Below are 19,793 nucleotides of genomic sequence, written 5' to 3' on the forward strand. Positions count from 1 at the left end.
ACCATGTACTTTTATAAAATTTGTGGTTAGGACAATTTTTATTGCTCAGGCCATAGTTCTGATTTGATATGAATTACTTATTTTCTTCAAACACACATGCATAAATACTTCTGACTTGGTTTCCATCAGAATTATGTCTAAACATCCAAAGACAAATACAATGTAACATCTGGCAATATCTGGCAACTAGTTTCTTTTAGGATTTTATTAAGGAAATATTAAACTTAGTGTTATTATTGGGGCTAAAGGAAAATTTGGTAGTAGCTATCAGTATTAATAGCCTTTTAAGCTTCAAAATTACTTTCTAGCTTCCTACAAGATGCTTATAAATAAAGTCAGTCCTATTAGAAACAGGGAAAAAAAAGACTATTTAAGTGAACTGTGTCATTAAAATCTCCTGATGAGGTCATAATATGTTTTTCTTTTGATCTATATATGGACAGGATGAAAATCATAATTTAGTTTTTATGTAGATATAAAGAACCTAGTTACAGTAGTGCTCATTTTGCTCATTATGTGGGATGTAGCATGACATATGAAATACTTCTTGATAGAAATAAGGTAGTCCAATATTTGATTACTAGAGGAAGTACTGGAATATGGTAATCACGCCTTTGACTTCAGCTGCAGTTCTAATTCACTTCAGTTGGCCAGTAGTAATGACATGGAGAAACTGGTTTTGCTCCCAGTGATCTCACTGAAATTTACCATAGCAAGTAAATCTGGTTAATCACTTGCTGATTTTGTAACAAGGGGAGAAAATTATAAAAGAGTTTGCTCTATGAAAAGAAAACAATAAAATTAAGGATATCTTTCCACTGGAATGATATGGCCCTTCAGAAAATAAAAACATTCTACTGTACTATTCCGAAAAAAAAGCCTCAGCCACGCAAATGTGTTACAGTATAGTTGTGACAGTCTGCAGAATCCTGCATTGGTAGTTTTTGAGATTAGACAGCAGAGTTTCAGATAGAAGCAATATGTTACAGTCTCTTGTTATCTTTATGAGATATTTTGTTCATATGGCTCTTGCTCCTTCATTGGAGCCTGAAGACGTTTTAACTGTCGGCCAAAAAGTAAGTCTCATATTAATATTGTAAGACTTCCTTTTTTCAGTTAGGATTCCCAGAGCTTCCAAAACAGAGTGTCTCATGACTCTTACTCAAAGTTTAAAATTTCTTCTTGACTTTGTACTTTTAAGTGTAAGTAGGGCAGGGAAATTCAGACTTTCTGCCTGCAGAAACACCCCTTGTTTACTTCTCCTGGAAACCTGGCTGCATTCTTAACCCTTGAAGATACTCTTTGGCAGAAAATAAGCATGAGTCATAGTTCTGTTGGATCAGTACAAACCAAAATAAGACACTAAATAACCCCTGAGACACTTTTTCAAGGTGGGTTTTCCCTCCCACAGCAATATTCAAATTCATAGGAATTCATAAGAGCCAGGCAAACATTTGACAAGATCCAAACCAACGCACAGTACTTTGCTTTTCTGTAATATGAAGCAATTATGAACTGTGTAGTTTTATTTTTTTTTTCCAACTTAAAAGTATGAAAAATTTTCTCATTATTTGTAATCAAGTAGAACATTTCAAACAAAACTATGAACTGTAAAGTTAATGAATATCTGCTTAATTGTGGACGTACATGTAGAGAGAGGTCTGTTACAGAAGTTAAACATCTGTATTTAATGCATACACCCACTACATCTGTTAAATTAGCAGGATAATAAATGTGCAGCTCTCTCTTCTGCTTCAAAGTTTTCAACATACTCATTAGCTAAGAGTTTTACCAATCATTGCAAATATACTTCAACTCCAGTTTTCAGTTACTTACACATTGCGTGTTACTGTGTAAGTATCAAGTATGATTGCCAGTCATCCTTGTCTGAGCGCTCATTCTTTATTTTTTGGGTACTCATGGTGTCCACTCTTTTGGCAACAGTGGGAGTTACGACCACTGAAATTATGGAAGTGGGTTCTTTATGACTTATTATTAACTTTGGCATAATTTCTTTCTCATTCCTTTCAGCTTTGCCCTAGATAATGTATAAACATGTGGCATTTTCAGTCTTTAAATGTCACCTCCATGTAATGGAAGAAACAGTTTATGACGTTTGATTTTCTGAGTAGTCATTCATAACAGTGGAATAAAACACTTGGCTATCTACTGTTCAGTGTCATGGTGTTCCTGAGTTCTTCTGAAGGATACCCTCTGTCTAAGCCTTCTTTGGCCATGTGATGTCTCTCATATCTCTGTAGAATTCACAAGGTATTCATAAACTATAGTCATGACAAGCAGTTAATAGATTGTTCTTGTCAGATGTGTGCATGGTTTGATTCTTGCAAACAAGATGGGTTGGCGAATCCTTTATTCTTTATATTTCTGTGGGCTCACACCTTTGGTCATACCTGCCTTTTACGTGATATGAATGCAATTTTTATTAGAAAGTGTAATAGTAGCAGGCGGTAGCTGTATGTTTTACATGTGAACTTTGTTTTTGTCTTCACCACGGGGTAGACAGAACCGAACTCTCTCTGCAGACAGGCTTATCTCAGAATAGGAAGTGCAAAGAAATTTGAGCTAGCAAAGGGCAAGCTCATAGCAAGACTTACATGGTGGGCTCAAGTGACATCCACATTGGGACCCAAACAAAGTCCCTACTGTGCTGTAGCACGTACACTGACTAACCTGTGTCTTTGTTGTCATAAGCATATTTGCCAATGCAGAATTCCTTAGGCTAGATACTCTCAATAGAAAACATGAACACTAATGTATTTTGAGTATGTTGCCTTTCATAATGAGCTGTCTTCAGAATTCAAGGCAGTTGGTGTCAATCAGCCCACACCAAAGATGCTCTGCAAATGGAAAGTTCGACTTGAGAAATTCTAAAGCTGAAAGGTACTTTTTAGTTTTCATCCTCACATGCTATGTGAGGATATCCTTCCTGGTTGATTCATTTTTTTTTGTTGCCAAAGACATTATTTCCATAATATTTTGTTGGGGGAGGAGTTGCTCCAAAGCCAAACATGCTTTTCTTACGCATTAAGACTTTATTGTGGTTTATGATTTAAGAAGGCAGGTATGGAAGAACTAAAATATATTACACATTTTTTTTTGCTGTGCTGATGTTTTTTCCACCAGATTTCCCCATGCCTTTTCTTCCACATTGCTTCCTTGTCTTGATGAGAAGTGAATGTCTGCCAGGAGGAAGGGGATATATTCATGGGTGGGAAAAATACAGCTGTTTGCACCTCACACACAGGGTCATATTCTAGCGTGTGCTCAGCTGGCCTCTGAAAACTCTTAATACAGGTTTGGAAGAATTAAAAGACAAACTGGTATATCCAAATTAATACTAGCGTTTCTTGTCTGGAGTTACCAGCCAAAGGGGGTAAAACCAGAAGAGATTCTGGTCCTCTTATAAGGATGAATTCTTTCTACAGAATGGTGTAGTTTCCAGAGGTAAGACCAGCCATGCCATGCTGAAAGGCTTTGGGTACCTTGTTTTTACACTCACCTGTTGCCAAAACTAAGTTCTCATTTAGTTAACTGGTCAGTTATTAAAGGGGCATTTTGCAAGATGAACACAACTGTATAGACCAAGATTGCTTAAGAGACAAGTTTGTAGATAAAAGTTGCTGAAAGGATTGTGAGAATAGCAAGTGGCCTGGAGTTTGTGTGTCCATTTTGGAGATCTTTTTTTACATTTTATTTATAGTAATATATTTTTGCCCACTATAAGCTTATGAAGTATACAACTTTCCCTTTCTACTGTCCTTCCTGAACTTTGTTCTTTCCATTAAAAAAGCACCAACAAGTAAAAATGTCTCCATATAATTTCAGATTTCTCATGTCTTTGTTTTGCAGGCCAAATTTTCTTAAGCTATAAGTGCAAGAAGTCTGTAAGTTGAAGCTCTGCAAACTCATGCAGAAATGCAAAATTGAAACTGAGTTTCACATCAGCAGTAAAATGTGTCTTTCTCAGAAACACATGCATGAATCTACATCGTATATACCTCTTGTATCTGGAAAAATAGTGGATGATAAAATTTGTTTAAAAGCAATCACTAGGTTATGTGTTTGTCACAGTTTTGTTTTTCGTTATGATGTTGAATCTGAAGTCAGAAGTACTTTTCTTGTCTTTTAGGTGCTGTAGCGATTTTGATCCCTCGCCTAGACCTGGTGATTTCTTTCGTTGGAGCTGTCAGCAGCAGCACCCTGGCATTGATTCTGCCTCCTCTGGTTGAAATCCTCACATTCTACAAAGAAAATTTAAGTCTGTGGACAATACTTAAAGATATTTTTATAGCTATCATTGGAGTTGTTGGATTTTTAACAGGGACATATGTGACGGTTGAAGAGATCATTTATCCTGCATCCACAGTCCTAGTTGATACAACAGAGAGCATCTCTGCAGATTTGAATGCTACAGACTTGGTGGTTGGTTTCTAATAATAATCAGGTGCCACAAACCGTTTTGTTCCTGACTGTACGGTCTGTTTGGTAAAAAGAAATCCTGGATGAATGGAAAACCTATGTGTGGGACAAATTCCAGTGTGTTTTATATGACTTTTTGAAAAACAGCATGCATCTCTGTTATTCTGTTGTTTGTTCTTTCCATCATTCCTTCAGATCTATCTGAATTAACCCTTTTGCTCTCAATCTTGTCTGCCCATTTAGCAAAAAACGGAATTGATGTCAGAACTTTTTAAGAAATATATTGGAAGGAAATGTGATTTTAGATTATTTGCAAGAAAAGAAGAATTTTCATAAGGAAGTCAAGCTGCCTTCCTCCTCATAAAAAGTGTAATTCAGTCTATTCACCACATTGAGACACAAGGTCTAGGCACTACTACGGCAATTTAGGCACTAGGCACTCTGTTGTCAGGGTTTGAGTAGGAGTTTAGTGATGTACAGACCTTCTCTTGGCTCTCTCTGAAGGGGTGAATTGCACCCCAGCGAACCAGAGATACTGTAGTTTTAGAAATTAAAAGCTTTGATATTTTTTTCACCATTCTGTGCGCTTGGACGTTTGCCCTGCAAAAGCTTTTGGGTTATTGTAGTTGCCTAGGTCTGGTTCCTGGGAATTATTAGATCTGGAAGCACAGTGTGTTGTGCAGAATGACTGTGATTCTTGTTCAGTCTTTTCACACTGGCTCCAGGGCAAGTTTTTCAAGCAATAGGAAGGACCAAGCCCTGCTTTGTTAATACGAGTAGAACAGACCACCACTCTTGGTGGGTTAGAGGCCAGTAAGCATAAAGGCGTTTTTTTTCAAACTGACTGAACTAACATTGAAGCTGAGGGTGGACAAGACAGGCAGAGAGGCAAGGTTTAGAGGTAAAGGTTGTATCTTCTATTAGACTAAAAGAGATGCAGCTCCTTCAGGAGCTTTCTCCTCATCTTTCATGATCTGTTACTGTGTGTTCCTGTACCATGAACTGCTCCAGGGAAGTGGCATCAGTGGAGCTCTGGAAAGCCGCAGCGGCCTGGCTGATCCAAGCAGCTTAAGGATTCCTGATGTTAACTTTTACATGAGAGAGGAAAGGATCAGGCACTACTTTCTAGAAAGGAGCTTATGCCATGCTTTCACACGTATAGGCTGCAATTGTTTGTAAAAGAACTGTGATTCCGCAGCACTGTGAGTTTAGAGGGGCACGAAGGATTTCTGTTTTGAAGTCTTTTCTTCCTAGAGCCCAACACCTCCTGCAGGTTGTCTGAAGGTGAGGGTTATCTCAGGACTTACTTTCAACTACTGGTACTTTGTAGCAAGGTACATGAGTTTATATGGTAGGAATATAGAAGGTACAAGTAGCAAGGTACAATTTTATGTGAGATGTAGGATATACATGTGAAAACAATTTTTTTTTTTGAAAGTAATTTATCAACTTTGGATTTTGAATGCAATGTTACAGAATATTGTTATTTATCAGAGCAATGTTACTCAATGATGCAAAAACATCTAACATCACAAATATAAGTAGTTTATTTTTGTATGTTTTGGTAACTCCTGTCCTAAACCATTTTTTACTCCATGGCGCTATCCTTATTTGCAACTGTATGAATGTATAAAATGCTGTATTTTTCTATCTATTGCTAGAAGTCTGTAGACTGCCTGTTTATATTTCTATTGAAACATATAACATTTATTTTTGCATGCTTATGTTCTGCCTTAAATAGGATCTAACGTGCCCGTTACTGTATTTTGCTTCTTTTGTCCATTTTGGAAGAGAAAAAGAGCATGTTGATAAATTGGTGAATAGGTGGAAATCAATTTTCTGCAGCAAGCCTGTGCACTCTTTGAATCCCCAACAGGAATACTACTTTTTCAGGGTTTTTTTTTGACTTTCTGGCTCACACTGCATAGCTGAATTTCACTCCAAATGCCAAGCCGTGTTTTTGGTTTTTTTTCCTAAAAACACTCTATATTTTGTAAAATAACAGAGCTGAATTTATCATACTTGTTCCTGTTAGGAAGAAACCCCTTTTTCTATGGGGTTTATAACATTTTTCCAAGAAATCTGATATACCAAAACCCCTCTATTATATTCATAGAAATAAAGATAGGAATAAATGTAATATTTTAGTTGCCTTCAGAGTATTTCTTAGAAATCTACTACTTTGTGTCAGCATTATAGTGCTAAAATAATCCCGTCACACACACACACACACACACACACACACACGTTTATTTATTCTTTCTCTTCAGACTATTTCCCCAGTCATCTACTATGTGATATTAGAGCCCTTTCATCTCAATTGTCATGAAAGCCTTTCTGATAGAGGGATTCAGTATAGCATGAAGCTTGGACTGCATGTATTTTTTCAAACACTAGTTCTAAGGAGTGTTCTCATTTTCATTTTAGCCTGCACAAAATTACATACTCGGCAGGCACTTTAAAGGACTGAGAGTCTGCAGTTATAATGCCATATTACCAACTTTTCATATGGAAGTGCTACTAAAGAGCAAACAAAGGTAATTATCTGAGAGGGAAAAGGTAAATTCAGCTTTTCAGCTTAAAGTTTTTTTAGTCACACAGTCTGAGCTGTGTGAAGAGGCATATTGAAGTTAAGTGTTTCAGTCTGGCAATAAATCTATTATTTACCGAAACTGTACACTATACAGTGTAGAATATATTTCTGTTAAGCTTATTTTACTTGATATTATATATTTCTACAGAAAATATTTTTAGTAGTACCAATAGAATATAAATGAAAGTTATTCTTCCTGTTAGTTTTGCATCTTTCTACCTATGTGTGTTTGGAGAATAAAGGATTATGAAGTCCATTCATACCATCTGTTCTTCATTGACTGTACGCTGGTGAACACCTCTGAGATGGTGCTTCTGCCAGCATGCAGAAGAACTCGAATTCTAGTCACTGGACCAATTCAGTGTTTGGTAGTAATTTTTGGCCAGTGCAAGTGAATAAGAATGTGATATTATTGATGAAGATTTGCTGAGCTAAGTACCTACAACCTAAATAGGTGGCCAGGGAACCCAAATGAATGCAGCCTGTCTTTTTGAAAGTCAGATGACCTGTTTAGAAGCTTGATAGGTCCGGGGAATCTAATTTTAGCCATCAAGCTTTGGATATCCTGGCTCAAACACCATGCTTTGCTTATCTTACTGCCATGTCTGATGGGGCAACAGCCCGTCAAGCCTGGCAGGTTTTCAGACGTGTTGCCACTAATTCACCAGGTATGAAGTGTTTTTATGCAGTGGGTCAGCATTGTCCTGTCTAATGGAGGTATATCTTTTAAGTCTTTAAAATATTTATTAATATATTTTACACAATGTTGATTTTCTCCTACAGTGTAGGGTTTCCATTATTTTAACACTCAGACAGGGCATTTGTGTGGCCTGCTCTTTCAAACAGAAAGAGTGAGATAGAGTATCTTTCTTTAAATGAGACTAAAATGTCATTAGTAAAACTAGTGAAAAACTGCTACGTCTGAATAATAAGAGTGTTCCTGTGAAAAAATGCCAAAGATTTAAAATGATAGATCTGGCAGAAACCTCTTCTGAATAATAAGAGTGTTCATTCTGATTTTAAAGTACTGTAATATGAATTGTACGCAAAGATGCAGGGAGTGAAACTCCAGATTTAATGGATATGGTTTACATATATATTTAAGATGGAAATGTAGTTTACCACAAGCTAAATTAAACCGAAAAAATGTATGTGATTGGGTTATGTTCTTACAAGGAACAGAAAGCTATTGTATTATATTTATGCACTGTATGTGCACTTATGTTTTACAATATGATATTGTTAACAGTTTTAATGTAATTTAATCATTAGCCGCACTATAAGTAACTGGATCATTTTCTTGTCTCTAACTGTTTATCCTCAAATATTGGGTAAGAAAGAGGGTGGTTTTGTCTTATGTTCTGTAACTTACATTTTCTGTATCAATAAAGACTACAGCAATATTGTCCTGCTAATTCAGTGTTATGCAGCCCATCACCGATTACATCACAAGAATAAATAGCTGCCTTAATGCAGTATTTACTTTCATTGTTCTGTTGAAGTTATCCAGGGAATGGTAAGCAATTAGGTTGAGACTGTCAGGTATGCTCCAAGAGCTTAAGCTTCTTTGATAATAAATCTCAAACTTGAGTCACATGGGCACTTCTGAAAAATCCCACTTCCACTGTAAGACTTTTCATAACTTGACACTTAAAGTTAGGCTTCTACATCTTTTCAGAGATGCTTTAGTAAATGACTTAAATTCTAAATGTACAAAGGCAACGAGGAGTTCCCACTGAAGTTCCAGTTAATACATTTTAGTCAGAAGTCATGTAAAAAAGCCCATGGGAATGATCCACCAAAACCCCTCTGTAACAAATAAGAAGCCGAGAATGGTCTAAAAGTCCTCTAGCACAAGCAGAGTGATTGTAGCTATAGATGGGAAAGATTAATTTCAGCCTCCCTGAACTCAAGAAGAATTTGAATCTGTATTTCCTTATATATTCTATAGGATGAGCAAAAGCATATGTATGGTCAAATTCCCTCTTAGCTTTAGCTGTTACTGACTTGTATGCTTAAGAGTTGACTTTCAGCAACATTCCTACTTCTGTGATCCCCAGCCCTTTTAAGCCTGACTTTTGGGTTCCTAAATTTTGTGAGCACTTTAAATCATGATATCTGTTTGTTTCTTTAAAATATTGGCTAATGATTGGGTCAAATAAATTCCATTATTCTCCTCTAACATGTGACGAGCAAGTAATTTCAAAGAGGTTGGACAGAAATGCACATCATAGCCATCACTTCATATTTTAGATTATTTTGTATTTGTCTTAGATATGTGTAAGACAAAGCTCCTTTTTCACAAGTGTAAAATACAAAGTGGATCCAAGAATGCAGTTTTCCTTTTTTCAAAGACTCATCTTTGTCAGGATGGAAATGAATACTTACGAACTGTAGTATGTGGGAGGGAGATTAACTTCAAAAATATGAAAAGCATCAGTGAGCATTTTGTTTGTTTTGTTTGTTTGTATGTGAATGAAACAGCAATTATAAAGGAAGAAGATAATATTATTTAATAATTTAAGCTTTAATAATTTTCATACCTCTCCAGTTTCAAGCCCTGCTCTTGCAATAAATTTGATGCGTATAGACAAAGTAGTGAACAACAGTCAGAATAGAACTTAAGAAGTATCAATCTGAATAGTCAGGCGTAGGGTATGTTGTTCACACATAGGCACATATTGTCATTTTAGTCACTGTGGGATATCTTGCCCAGCATTCACTGGCTGTGGTCCAAGAAAGACTTGGGTCTCCTGTAGATCCTCTGTCCTTTTTTGTAGCTATAGATGTCTTAGAAACCAAAGGGCATTGCAAATGGCAGTAGGTGTCTGTGTTAGGGTAACTAAATCATAACCTCAGAAAATATCAGTGTGAAATTTTATAAAACATCTAGAGCTCAAATAAGTTGCTTAAATGTAGGTGCTGGTGCGATTTGAGACGTATGAGGGCATCTAGACATCCATGTATGGTTTGTAGATAAGACAACAGAGCCAAGCCCTTCCTGACTGGCAGTAGGAGTCCAGGCAGGATACTGTAGGGCATCCCAAAGGGCAGTTTATGTCTGTGCTTGGCAGCTGAAATGAGCTTTTGGGCAGTATAGCTGTGGAGCCTTGAACTATTTAACTGACCAGCCACTACTGGGAATTCATTTGTCTAAACGTAGTGCCTGGTGCCATCTTCAGGTGCCATGACAGAAAAGCACAGGTTCCCAAAAGCCATATCTTCTGTTGTATCTGCCCAACCCCATGTAAATGTGTTAGGTACACTGTGGCATCACAAATGTTGCAAAATGCCTGTCCTGAGGCAACTTGATCCATTCCTATGTACCTCAAGTGGGCTGCCTTGCTGTCTAGGCTCCAATGACTGTAATGACTTGGACAGTGTCCAGTGACTTGGACACCTAGATCATATATAGGCATCTATGTGTGGTTATCCAAATTTATTCCAGACCTGCATTCCCTCGTAACTCACGCTCCTCTGCTATTTTGTCCTTTCGCAGCGTCAGTAAATAAGCATATTACTCTGAAATGCTAGCAATGTTTTACCACTGTATTCCCATTTGTTTCAATCATTGCTTATGACAAAAAAGATTTGCATTGATTTAACTGCTTTTCAGGAACTCTCTTTATGTAGAGATCATGGGGTGGGGGTTTGGGTTACTGAGCGAGAGACGTAAAATAACAGCCAGATCATGTTATCTGTGTTCTGTGTGATTCAGTCCTGTAATGAGGTCTTAGTAACTGAAAAAACATCTGAACATACAGACCTATAGAGGATTTTTTAAAAAATAGTTTGCTACCATTTTGCTAAAATATTTTCCATATGTTTACCTCAGATCATACTGTAGTTGTGTTTATCCTAATTCCATGTTACAGTGTTAAATTTAAATGTTTCCAACCAGTATAAAATATCTCTGGATTGCTCTTCCAAAATTCTTCATTGTGCCTTCTGCAGAACTACACCAGCATTTATATATTGTTTCTTTTCCAAAAGTTACGTTTAAATAAAGGTAATTTAAATAGGATTTGTACTATGTAAACATGCTGACAGAGATGGCAGAATGTTGCTTGGAAAACTGTCAGCTGGAAATGAGGAATGAGATTAGTGGCTGAAAAGCCTACAAGATGCCACTGGGTGCATATTAGATAGAGTGAAAGGTGAGAGGGACGTTATTGGAAACTATTTTATTCATTTGATATTAAAATATTTCCAGATGATTGAGGGATATTGTATACATCACTGTGATCATGTAACTGCAGGAATGTATTATTAGCCTTGTCATTCCTCTCATCCCTACTGCTTTAATTTATTCTATTTTACGTAGGATAGCATCTGTATTTCTGTTCCTTGTAGGTCTCTCTAGTATCAAAGTATCTTCTGGTAGAGAATTAAGCAATGCCACTAACATTTGTTACAGTTTATATTTCACATGCTTTCTACAGGACAAGCAACTGCAGTGAAACATTTTGGAAGAGTTTTAGGAAGGGAGAACAACCTTCTGATTCCTTTTGCATAGAATTTACAGGTCTCATCCAGATGCCTTGGTTACTCTGGACCATCTCAAACAGCATGAGAAGACTGAATCATGCCCAAAGTTAGCTGAGTTATCCTCTAGTCTCCAGTAGCGTATTGACTAGTGTGATTAAATATAATTTATGTCTGTGAGCAGAATACACGCCTGGATGCGTGTCCTGAGGCTGGTTTAAGTGATTTCATATTTGAGTTCCTGTCGAACTCTTGGTTGAGTACCATCTGGTACTGGCAATTTGTTACTGTTATTTCAACAAATTTTCCTTAAATCTGTTTATTAACAATTAACCTCAATTTACAATTCTGTAGATTCAGTCCACGTAAGCAAGCCTACGTGATCATTCTCAATACCAGCTGGACATGGGGACATGGAGCTGTGGCAGCCTTGCATTTACCACGGCATCAGATTTAGCAGCTCCTAACAGAACCCACTCACATTCTTTCAGAAAAAGATTCTCACAGGGCTCAATCTCATCTACTGATACTGCTTAATTTTGGCCTTTCTCTGATTTCATAGTAGCTTGTGTCTGTCAGTGCACCATTTATTTAAATGCTAGCTTCTTTAGTGGTTGTTAAACAATTCAATAGTTTTTTTTTTTAATTTGCAGAAATGGGCTTTTGTGAAGTTTGTTTCACAACTTACCTGGGCAATGCCTTCTGGATATTCTTTAACTCCTGCCCTGATGGACTTTTCTGACTTTGAAGCTAGAAGAGCCCTTTCAGTTCTATTTTAACATAAGCACTTAGAGAGTCTTATTTTGGGAACGTACCCGTCTGTATCTGTTGTCTTCAACCCATGATACGCAAGCACTTAGGGATATGTAATTACTTCTCAGGGGTCTGTAAAAGATTACTACAGAAGGCAAGTGTGGGATAAACTATTTATACTGCACCTTCACTGAGAAATATTTAGGGTCCTGCAGATGCAAAAAAGGCTGCACATACTAACAATTGTATGCAATTAGTACAGATTTCTGTAGTCATAGTTTATTAATTTAGTTAATTTAGTAATTTAGTAATTTGCAGTACAGGTGAGTTAACTATTTCGTAGATATAGGAATGGGGAATTGAATATGTTTTTTAACAAAGGTACAGGGCAGGAAGGCCATCACAGAAATAGCCTAGAGTTTGGTTTTATCTGACAAAATAAAAATACCAGGAGTTGAAAGCTGTATTTGTCACTGAGTCACACTGCGAATTGAAAAAGATGTGTTTGTCACTGAATCATACTGAACAGAGCAATAAAGAAATAAGAAACATGCACATGTTTATGGAGGATCCTTAGTGTACGGTACTGGCTGCCTGCTCATTCCTCACTTGAGGATTGGGAACTCTGCAGAAATCATGTTGAATGAGTACAATAAAAATATCTGCAGGTTGAATGGCTGGACATGCGTCTTAGGCTTTTTTGCTACATCTCTGTCTGTTGGGGCTATATATCCCCCAGGTGAAATTCAATCTTTTCTATGTATCTGAGACATCCTTTGGAGCCCAAAGAGTTTCTCCTTTTGTACCCTGCAGGCCAAATCTTCAGTGGGAGGAAAGTGGCAGAGATTGTAAACTATCCTTACTTATTTACACCACATAGTAATCTGGATCTGCAAGTTTAAAAATTGATTTTTCTGTATTTTAGTTCTCAGCAACTTTCCAAAGTGGTATTGCAAGCACTCCAAAATTCAAATAAAGTATATCTTTAAAGCATCCTTTTCTCAAAATGTTGACATAAAAATGCCATTGGAAATGTCAGTGTTGGTTGATTTTTTTGACCATTTTCATATCTGATACATTCATTTTACAGAACAGAATAGTTTTTGGTTTTGGAACGCCAGCCCTAAGAAATTAGAGAGTTGTGGGAAACCAAGCCCGATTCTCTCTTTCATACATCACCACTATTAATAAATTCCTTGTGAGGTTTAGTTAGTCTCTCAGCATCATTTGTGCTACATCATCTTCTTCAGAGCCCAGAACACTGTTGCTGTTAATGGGTTCATGTTGATGTAAATGATTAGAGCAATTCTCTTAGCACACAAAAACGGAGAGAATCAGTTCATTCTGGTAGCTGGGCTGGCTCTAAAGACTAACAGACTAAGGCCCAGCAAGCTTATTACCAGTGAAGTGACTCAGCTGTATGCAGGGAATAAGCCTGTCGAATAAGAGCTTGGCATCTCTTACCTCATCAGTCTTACAAGCCACACTTGAAAGAGTACCTAGTATGTTGGTTTGCCTGCACATGTATTAGATTTAATTCAGCACAGTCGCTGATTTACTTTATTATCTATGACTTTCAGGAGACTTTTCAAAATTTTTGCATGGATAGTTGGGTCAGATTCAGCTGCTTGCTTTCCCATCTCAGTTGACAGCTCTTCGCTGTCTTAAGTTTTTATTAGAACCTGTGGTGCGTATACTGTGTCACTGCAGGGTTATTGCATAAGAGTGCTCTCATTCCTGAGTCTGATGAGTCCACAGATATTTTTATTCCTTCATATCGTAATGCTTCATCCTAACTGTCAATTAGCGATTTCTTACTTTCCTAATTTTTAGTTTAAATTCTATGCAGTTCAGAGTTCTCTATTGCTATTATAATTGCTATACTCATGTCAGCTTAGATGACAGGATTATAATTTTTATGTATATATTTTTTTATACATCTATATATATTTACTTAAATTCTCCATTCTCTTCCTGCTCAAACAGTTTGCTTAAAAGTCTCTGTCATGCCTCTCCTCTAGTGCCCTTACCCAACTCAGAATGCATGGCTTGTTCCGTCCCTGGCTCTTAAATTTAGATTAAGCCGTGCTGCTTGGCATCGTGCTGCAGGCTGTTATTCAACAATGAGACAGAGTAAATGACACCCCGTATGGCACGGGCCTATCATCTCAGCTGAAATGGAGTTAAGAAAGCTGAGATGAAGACCGAGGCTGGGAGTTACAAAGCACACCTGGATCCCACAGTTTAGACATAGCCCAAGAGCTGGGGACAACCCACAGGAAGAGTACTGCACCAAGAGCGATCCGCCGCTGAGAAAATAACGCAGCAACAAGCAGTGGCCCCAGCTCTTCCCTAAGGCATTTATAAGCCTGTTTCTGGACTCCCCATCTTTCCTACCAATTTTTTTGAGCCTTAGGATATGTATTTACACTGCAATGATCTCATTTTCTCTTTTTGTTAAGCACTTGCAATCTTGCATCCTCCACACAAATTGGTATTGGACAGTGACGTTCTTTGTCTTGTGATCTTCCTCCCTCTCTATTCAGCACACAGCTTCTGTTTTCATCAGTTTCAGCCATTGCAACTGATTATATTTCTCTTTTTGCAGATATTGATGCATTTCTGCCATGTTACATTTTCTATAATATTCTTTCCCTGGTACAATCACTGCTATTTACAGCTTCTATTATTTCATCCTATAAATGCTGGCATTTTCTTGTTTTGGAGAAACCAATACAGTCTGTAAGTAGCTTGTGAAATAATTTTATTAGGCTCCTGGACCTCCACATTGGAGATGTTTTATTCATAGTATGGAATCGTTTTCCTCTGTTAAATTATAAGCACTACATTTCTTAATTTAAATACAGCATGATGGCTCTTCTCAACGTCCTGAGCTATAGTGCTCTTCATTTCTGATACAGATCAGAGGTATGAATCTTGGGACTGCTAGAGGCCAGGCTGGCATCACAATTTTCCGGTTATAGCCATGTTGTGCAGCTTGAAGATAAATGATCCCTTATAGAGAGAGCAATGCCAGCAAAATCTGTGGGTATAAAGAAATTTTCCCAGTGCACTTTATTTTCTTTGGGGCTTAGATACGTGAGGAAAGGTACAGTTTGTCCTGCAGTGAGGTGAACTATGCTATAATATTAAACCGCACTCCAGCCTTGCTAAAGACTTACTCTTCAAACTGGCTTCTGGTTTCACAATGGTTGGTGTTTACCATACTTGCTCCTTGGCTATCACATTTCTTTACATTTGTCACAGAAAGTGTTCCTTTTTTTTGTTTGGGACTGTATTGGGAGGTTCTCTTTCCTCCTCCATGTTGCGTTAGAATTAGCTGACAAGGTAAGGTATGAGAAGTAGTAATATTCAATAAAAATATATGAATATAATGATCAAGAAAATGTAAGGCTGATATTCTGAAATCAAGCAGAGAGTAAAGTAAAGCTCTTACTAGCACTAAAGACAAGGTGCTGGACTTGGAAGGCTAATGTAGCAAATAAATCTATTTTCCTCAAGAGTGTGCTTCCTCCAAAAACTTCAGTATTCTTACTTATAAACGTATCCAGTTCACTGTGAGTTATCTTGAGAGCACCTCTGTAAAATAGATCTCCAGTGTGCTGTGCTTTGAGGAAATAATTCAGATTCATATCAGCTTCAGTAAGGGTTTGGCTTACTGTAGAAATTAAGCAGATCAGAATAACCGATACCTTCCTTACTTTTACAAGGTGTTTATCTGGGCAATAATATCATCTATTACTGAAGGAAGACACTTCAAGAGCAATAATACAACATATTCCTATCAAAACATCAAGGCTAAAGGGGTGATTACCCAGAACTGTCTGAAGTACAGGCTGTTTTTTGCCGTATCTTAAGTAAGGCATTTAAGAAGTGAGATCCCCAGGACTGTTAGTTACTTTTGGGAATATTGTCTCAGCATAATTTATAATTAGGAAGTCCATGAAATCAGTCCATGAAATCACAGAATCACAGAATGGTTGAGGTTGGAAGGGACCTCTTCAGGGAGGAGCGGGGACCTTCCAACCCCCCCTGCTCAAGCAGGGTCACCTAGAGCACATTGCCCAGGATTGTGTCCAGACGACCTTTGAATAGCTCCAGGGATGGCAGATATTCGGTGGTCTGGATACATAAATGTAGATATATGGATGTCTCACTTCTGGCAATGTTTGCTGTAAGCTATGGGTATTTATTAGCTTTTACCTTCCTCACACACTTTGCTCTTTCTTTGCCTCTGATGAGGAAAGCACATGGCAGGTGCAAATACGTCTCTTCAGACAGACTGTGTTGAGGAACTATCACCTGATGGTTACTTGTCTCAAAAATCCCTTTCCTCTGACTCTGTTGCTCTTATTAATCCCAGCTAGTGTTCTTACAACTTTTTTCCTCTTGTGTTATTGCATCAAACAGTGATAATGGGAAGAAGGTTAAATTAGGAACTTAGCTGAAAGCCAAATATTCAGTAAGTAATAGGCTTTATTTCTCTTTCTCCTGTCAATTTCAAGTATTGGCCAAATATTTATTTTTGTGGTTTCAGAAGTATTCTGCTTCCTTCTAGCTGTAGGTAGGTAGACCAGTTTTGCTTTAAAACATTTTAAATCAAGAAAGTGCTCCTGTAGCTTGTTGCAGGACACTGCAGACCCTGAAGTGGCCACATACTGGGAGACTGAAAAAATCTGGATGTTGTAATATGTCATTTCTTGGCCACATGGGCTTCCTATTCTGGGAAAGACGACTGTAGAACGGAAAGATAGTATCTAAAAGATAACGAAGAATAAAATACACAGTCATTTTATAGCGTCTTTTATCCTGTACTCCAAAAGAACAATCTATGCATTTTACCTGATAAATTTTTCTACTTCTCTTCCTTCTTCCTCATAAATATTTACATTTCCCTTAACTACTAATTTTGAGAAAGGTACCTCTATTGCCTAGAGATGAGTTTAATTGTCATTTATTTTGCATTATCCACAAGGAATAGCTGTGTAAATGCATTTATTGCATTTTCAAAGGCTGACTTTCTAGGAGGATGTTCCTGGATTAGTTTGACAAGAAGCAGACCTTTTTGTTTTATTGTGACCATCTAGGACATGGCTGCTTTAGAATGATAGTATTTTCAGAATAATTTTTACATAGCACATTACAGTTCCCTAGCAAACAGTTGGCTCCCACTGTACCTTGAGGCCCCTTGAGACATAGTTCCTGCACCACAGACTTGTGATGTAAACACATGACAGAGAAATGGTGGAGAAGGAAACAACATCCCAAGAAGTTCAGTCCCTGGCTTGGATCATACTGGTAAATATTAAACTTTATCGATATAGATGCCTCATGGCATGATTTGTATGCCGTTCTCCACCTGTGCTTTGTGCTCTCCAGAAGATTCGTGTTCTCCTTCTGTCTTCTCTATCTAGGCAGAATTTCCGCCTGTTTTAGATCCAATGAAAAATCTGTGCATTGATTAAGTACTATTTTTAGGGCTTTATAAGTACTTAGTAGGAACACAGGCTTTTTTTGGGGCACTGCATGTCAGTGAATTTTTTTCTGTCAAAAAAATGACCTTTCCTTACTTCACCACAGGGAGGTCTTTTCTGTTTAGCCTTATCACTTTTCTTCTTGATCTGGAGAAACTTGAGGGCCTTTTGTGTGGTTTTCCCTGCCCAAATTGTGTGCAACTGGATCCTATGATCCTATCTGATCCGGTACCAGACATGATCCTATGATTCCTATTCAATCCAGTATCTCCCCAGTTTCACAGAGTTCATCAGCTCCAAAAAGATCTGTAAAGCTTGGTCCCGAGCTGTTGGATTTTCCTCCTGCACTCATCTTCTCTTTTCCTGTTTTCACAAAATGGCACTATTAACACACTCCTCTGCCTCTCATCTCACCATGTGTTCTTCCAGGAACACTGTTTTCCTCTCTGGCAGTGGCAGCTCAGTTAGTTCTGCCTTTGGTTGGATTGCTCAATGTTAGGACTGAAAATCCAAGCTCATGATTGGTTTGATTTCCTTACTGTTGCATATGCAAATATAGTTTGAAAGCAGAAACAGAAGAGACGTAAGGCACCTAGCTGATCCCACTAGCAGTTAACTGTTGCCTGAAAGTATATTTACCCCTGCTTTGTCTAGTTTAGTCCTAAATATCTTAAGCGATGGAACTTTGGATGCTCTTATCCAATCCAATAGCTCTTTCTGTTAGCTGATCCTGATTAAAGGTGGTTCAATTACTCACTGGGAATGCATTTTTTCTTTTTTTTGAAATTAACATTCTTCTATTTTTCCCCTCTTTTCTTGTGAATTTCCCACAGCCTCCCTGAACACTACTGTTATCATCAGCATTTTAGATGGTATGTTCAACTGGAGTCTCAGAAGAATAAATATATTCAAATTTCCCTGTAGTAGTTGTATTACCTACAGCTCACCAACCTGAGAGTTTTTAAAACTTTTCTATTAAGTCTATTTTGATTAGATTTATAATCCATATAGGGACAAAATAAGTGCCTGCAAGAAATAATGCAGTTCAGGATGACAGCATAGTGCTGCAGTGCCTTCCAGGCAATATGAAAAAAAACTTTTAGAACATATTTGGAAAAATGTTGTACAAATACACAGCAAATACACATCTGCTTAGCTATTTTCCCTCCACATTCCATGGAGTTCAACTGGCATTTGCAAAAAATATTGAAATATATAGCACAGTTATGTAGGAGTAAGGGATTAAAACCCCTCTTTTGCTTGTTACTAAATAATTTAACTGTTGGAGCAGAAATGAATCAGGCTTACTATGGCTGGAGAAAAAATGTTGGGTTTCTTCTCAGTTGGGCTAGAGACTACAACAAGAAAAGGAGCAGCTGCAAAAGTGTAAAGGCAAAAAGATTTAAATATTCATAGAACCGAAAGGTGAAAGGGATCAGGAGATCACCAAGCCTGAGCCCTGTGTGTTGCAGACCACTACATGACATCCAGGTACATCAGTATTTAAACAGAAAGGCATCTGCTCATTACCTGTGAATATGAAAAGGTTAAAAGTCTAGCACTTCCCTGAGTATTTTGCTGAAGAGTTTAGTCTCCCTTCAAAGTTAGAACTTTGGTCCTAGTTTCTAATTTATGTTTGTCTCCCTTAGGCTTCCAGGCATCTTTTCTTACGATATTCCCCACTAGATTAAAGAGCAATTCAGAACTTTAAACACTGTATTTTCTCCCATTACTTGAATCAAATCATTTTTTAATCAACTTTGAGAAACAGATTAAACTCTCTCACTGAAGAGTAAGTCTCTCACTGAAGAACAACCTTTTGTGATATTTTATTTTTGTAGTCTTTCACTGCAAAGCTACATCGTGTGCCCACATTGATTTGCCTGTCCACTATAACCCGTATAGGTTTTACTGTTTTCAGTTTTACAGTTTTACAGCTAAAATGTCTTCCGGCTGACAAGGCAGTGAACAGCTCTGATTGGTCGGAGTGAAGGCCCAGGACAGGAGAATTTTGGGGTATTTGGGAA

The 19,793-nt window shown here is 37.6% G+C and overlaps 1 protein-coding gene across 1 annotated transcript in view; it reads left to right on the forward strand.

Moving 5' to 3' along the window:
* SLC36A4 (solute carrier family 36 member 4) overlaps positions 1–9,049 on the forward strand; it is a 131,961-nt gene extending 122,912 nt beyond the window's left edge. The window contains exon 11 of the mRNA XM_068930521.1: positions 4,151–9,049. Coding sequence (XP_068786622.1) covers positions 4,151–4,455 — 305 coding nt within the window. The 3' untranslated portion in view covers positions 4,456–9,049. The remainder of the gene's footprint in view (positions 1–4,150) is intronic.
* Positions 9,050–19,793: the final 10,744 nt, after the last annotated feature.

This window comes from Struthio camelus, chromosome 1 (genome assembly GCF_040807025.1).
Source record: "Struthio camelus isolate bStrCam1 chromosome 1, bStrCam1.hap1, whole genome shotgun sequence".
Taxonomy (NCBI): domain Eukaryota; kingdom Metazoa; phylum Chordata; class Aves; order Struthioniformes; family Struthionidae; genus Struthio; species Struthio camelus.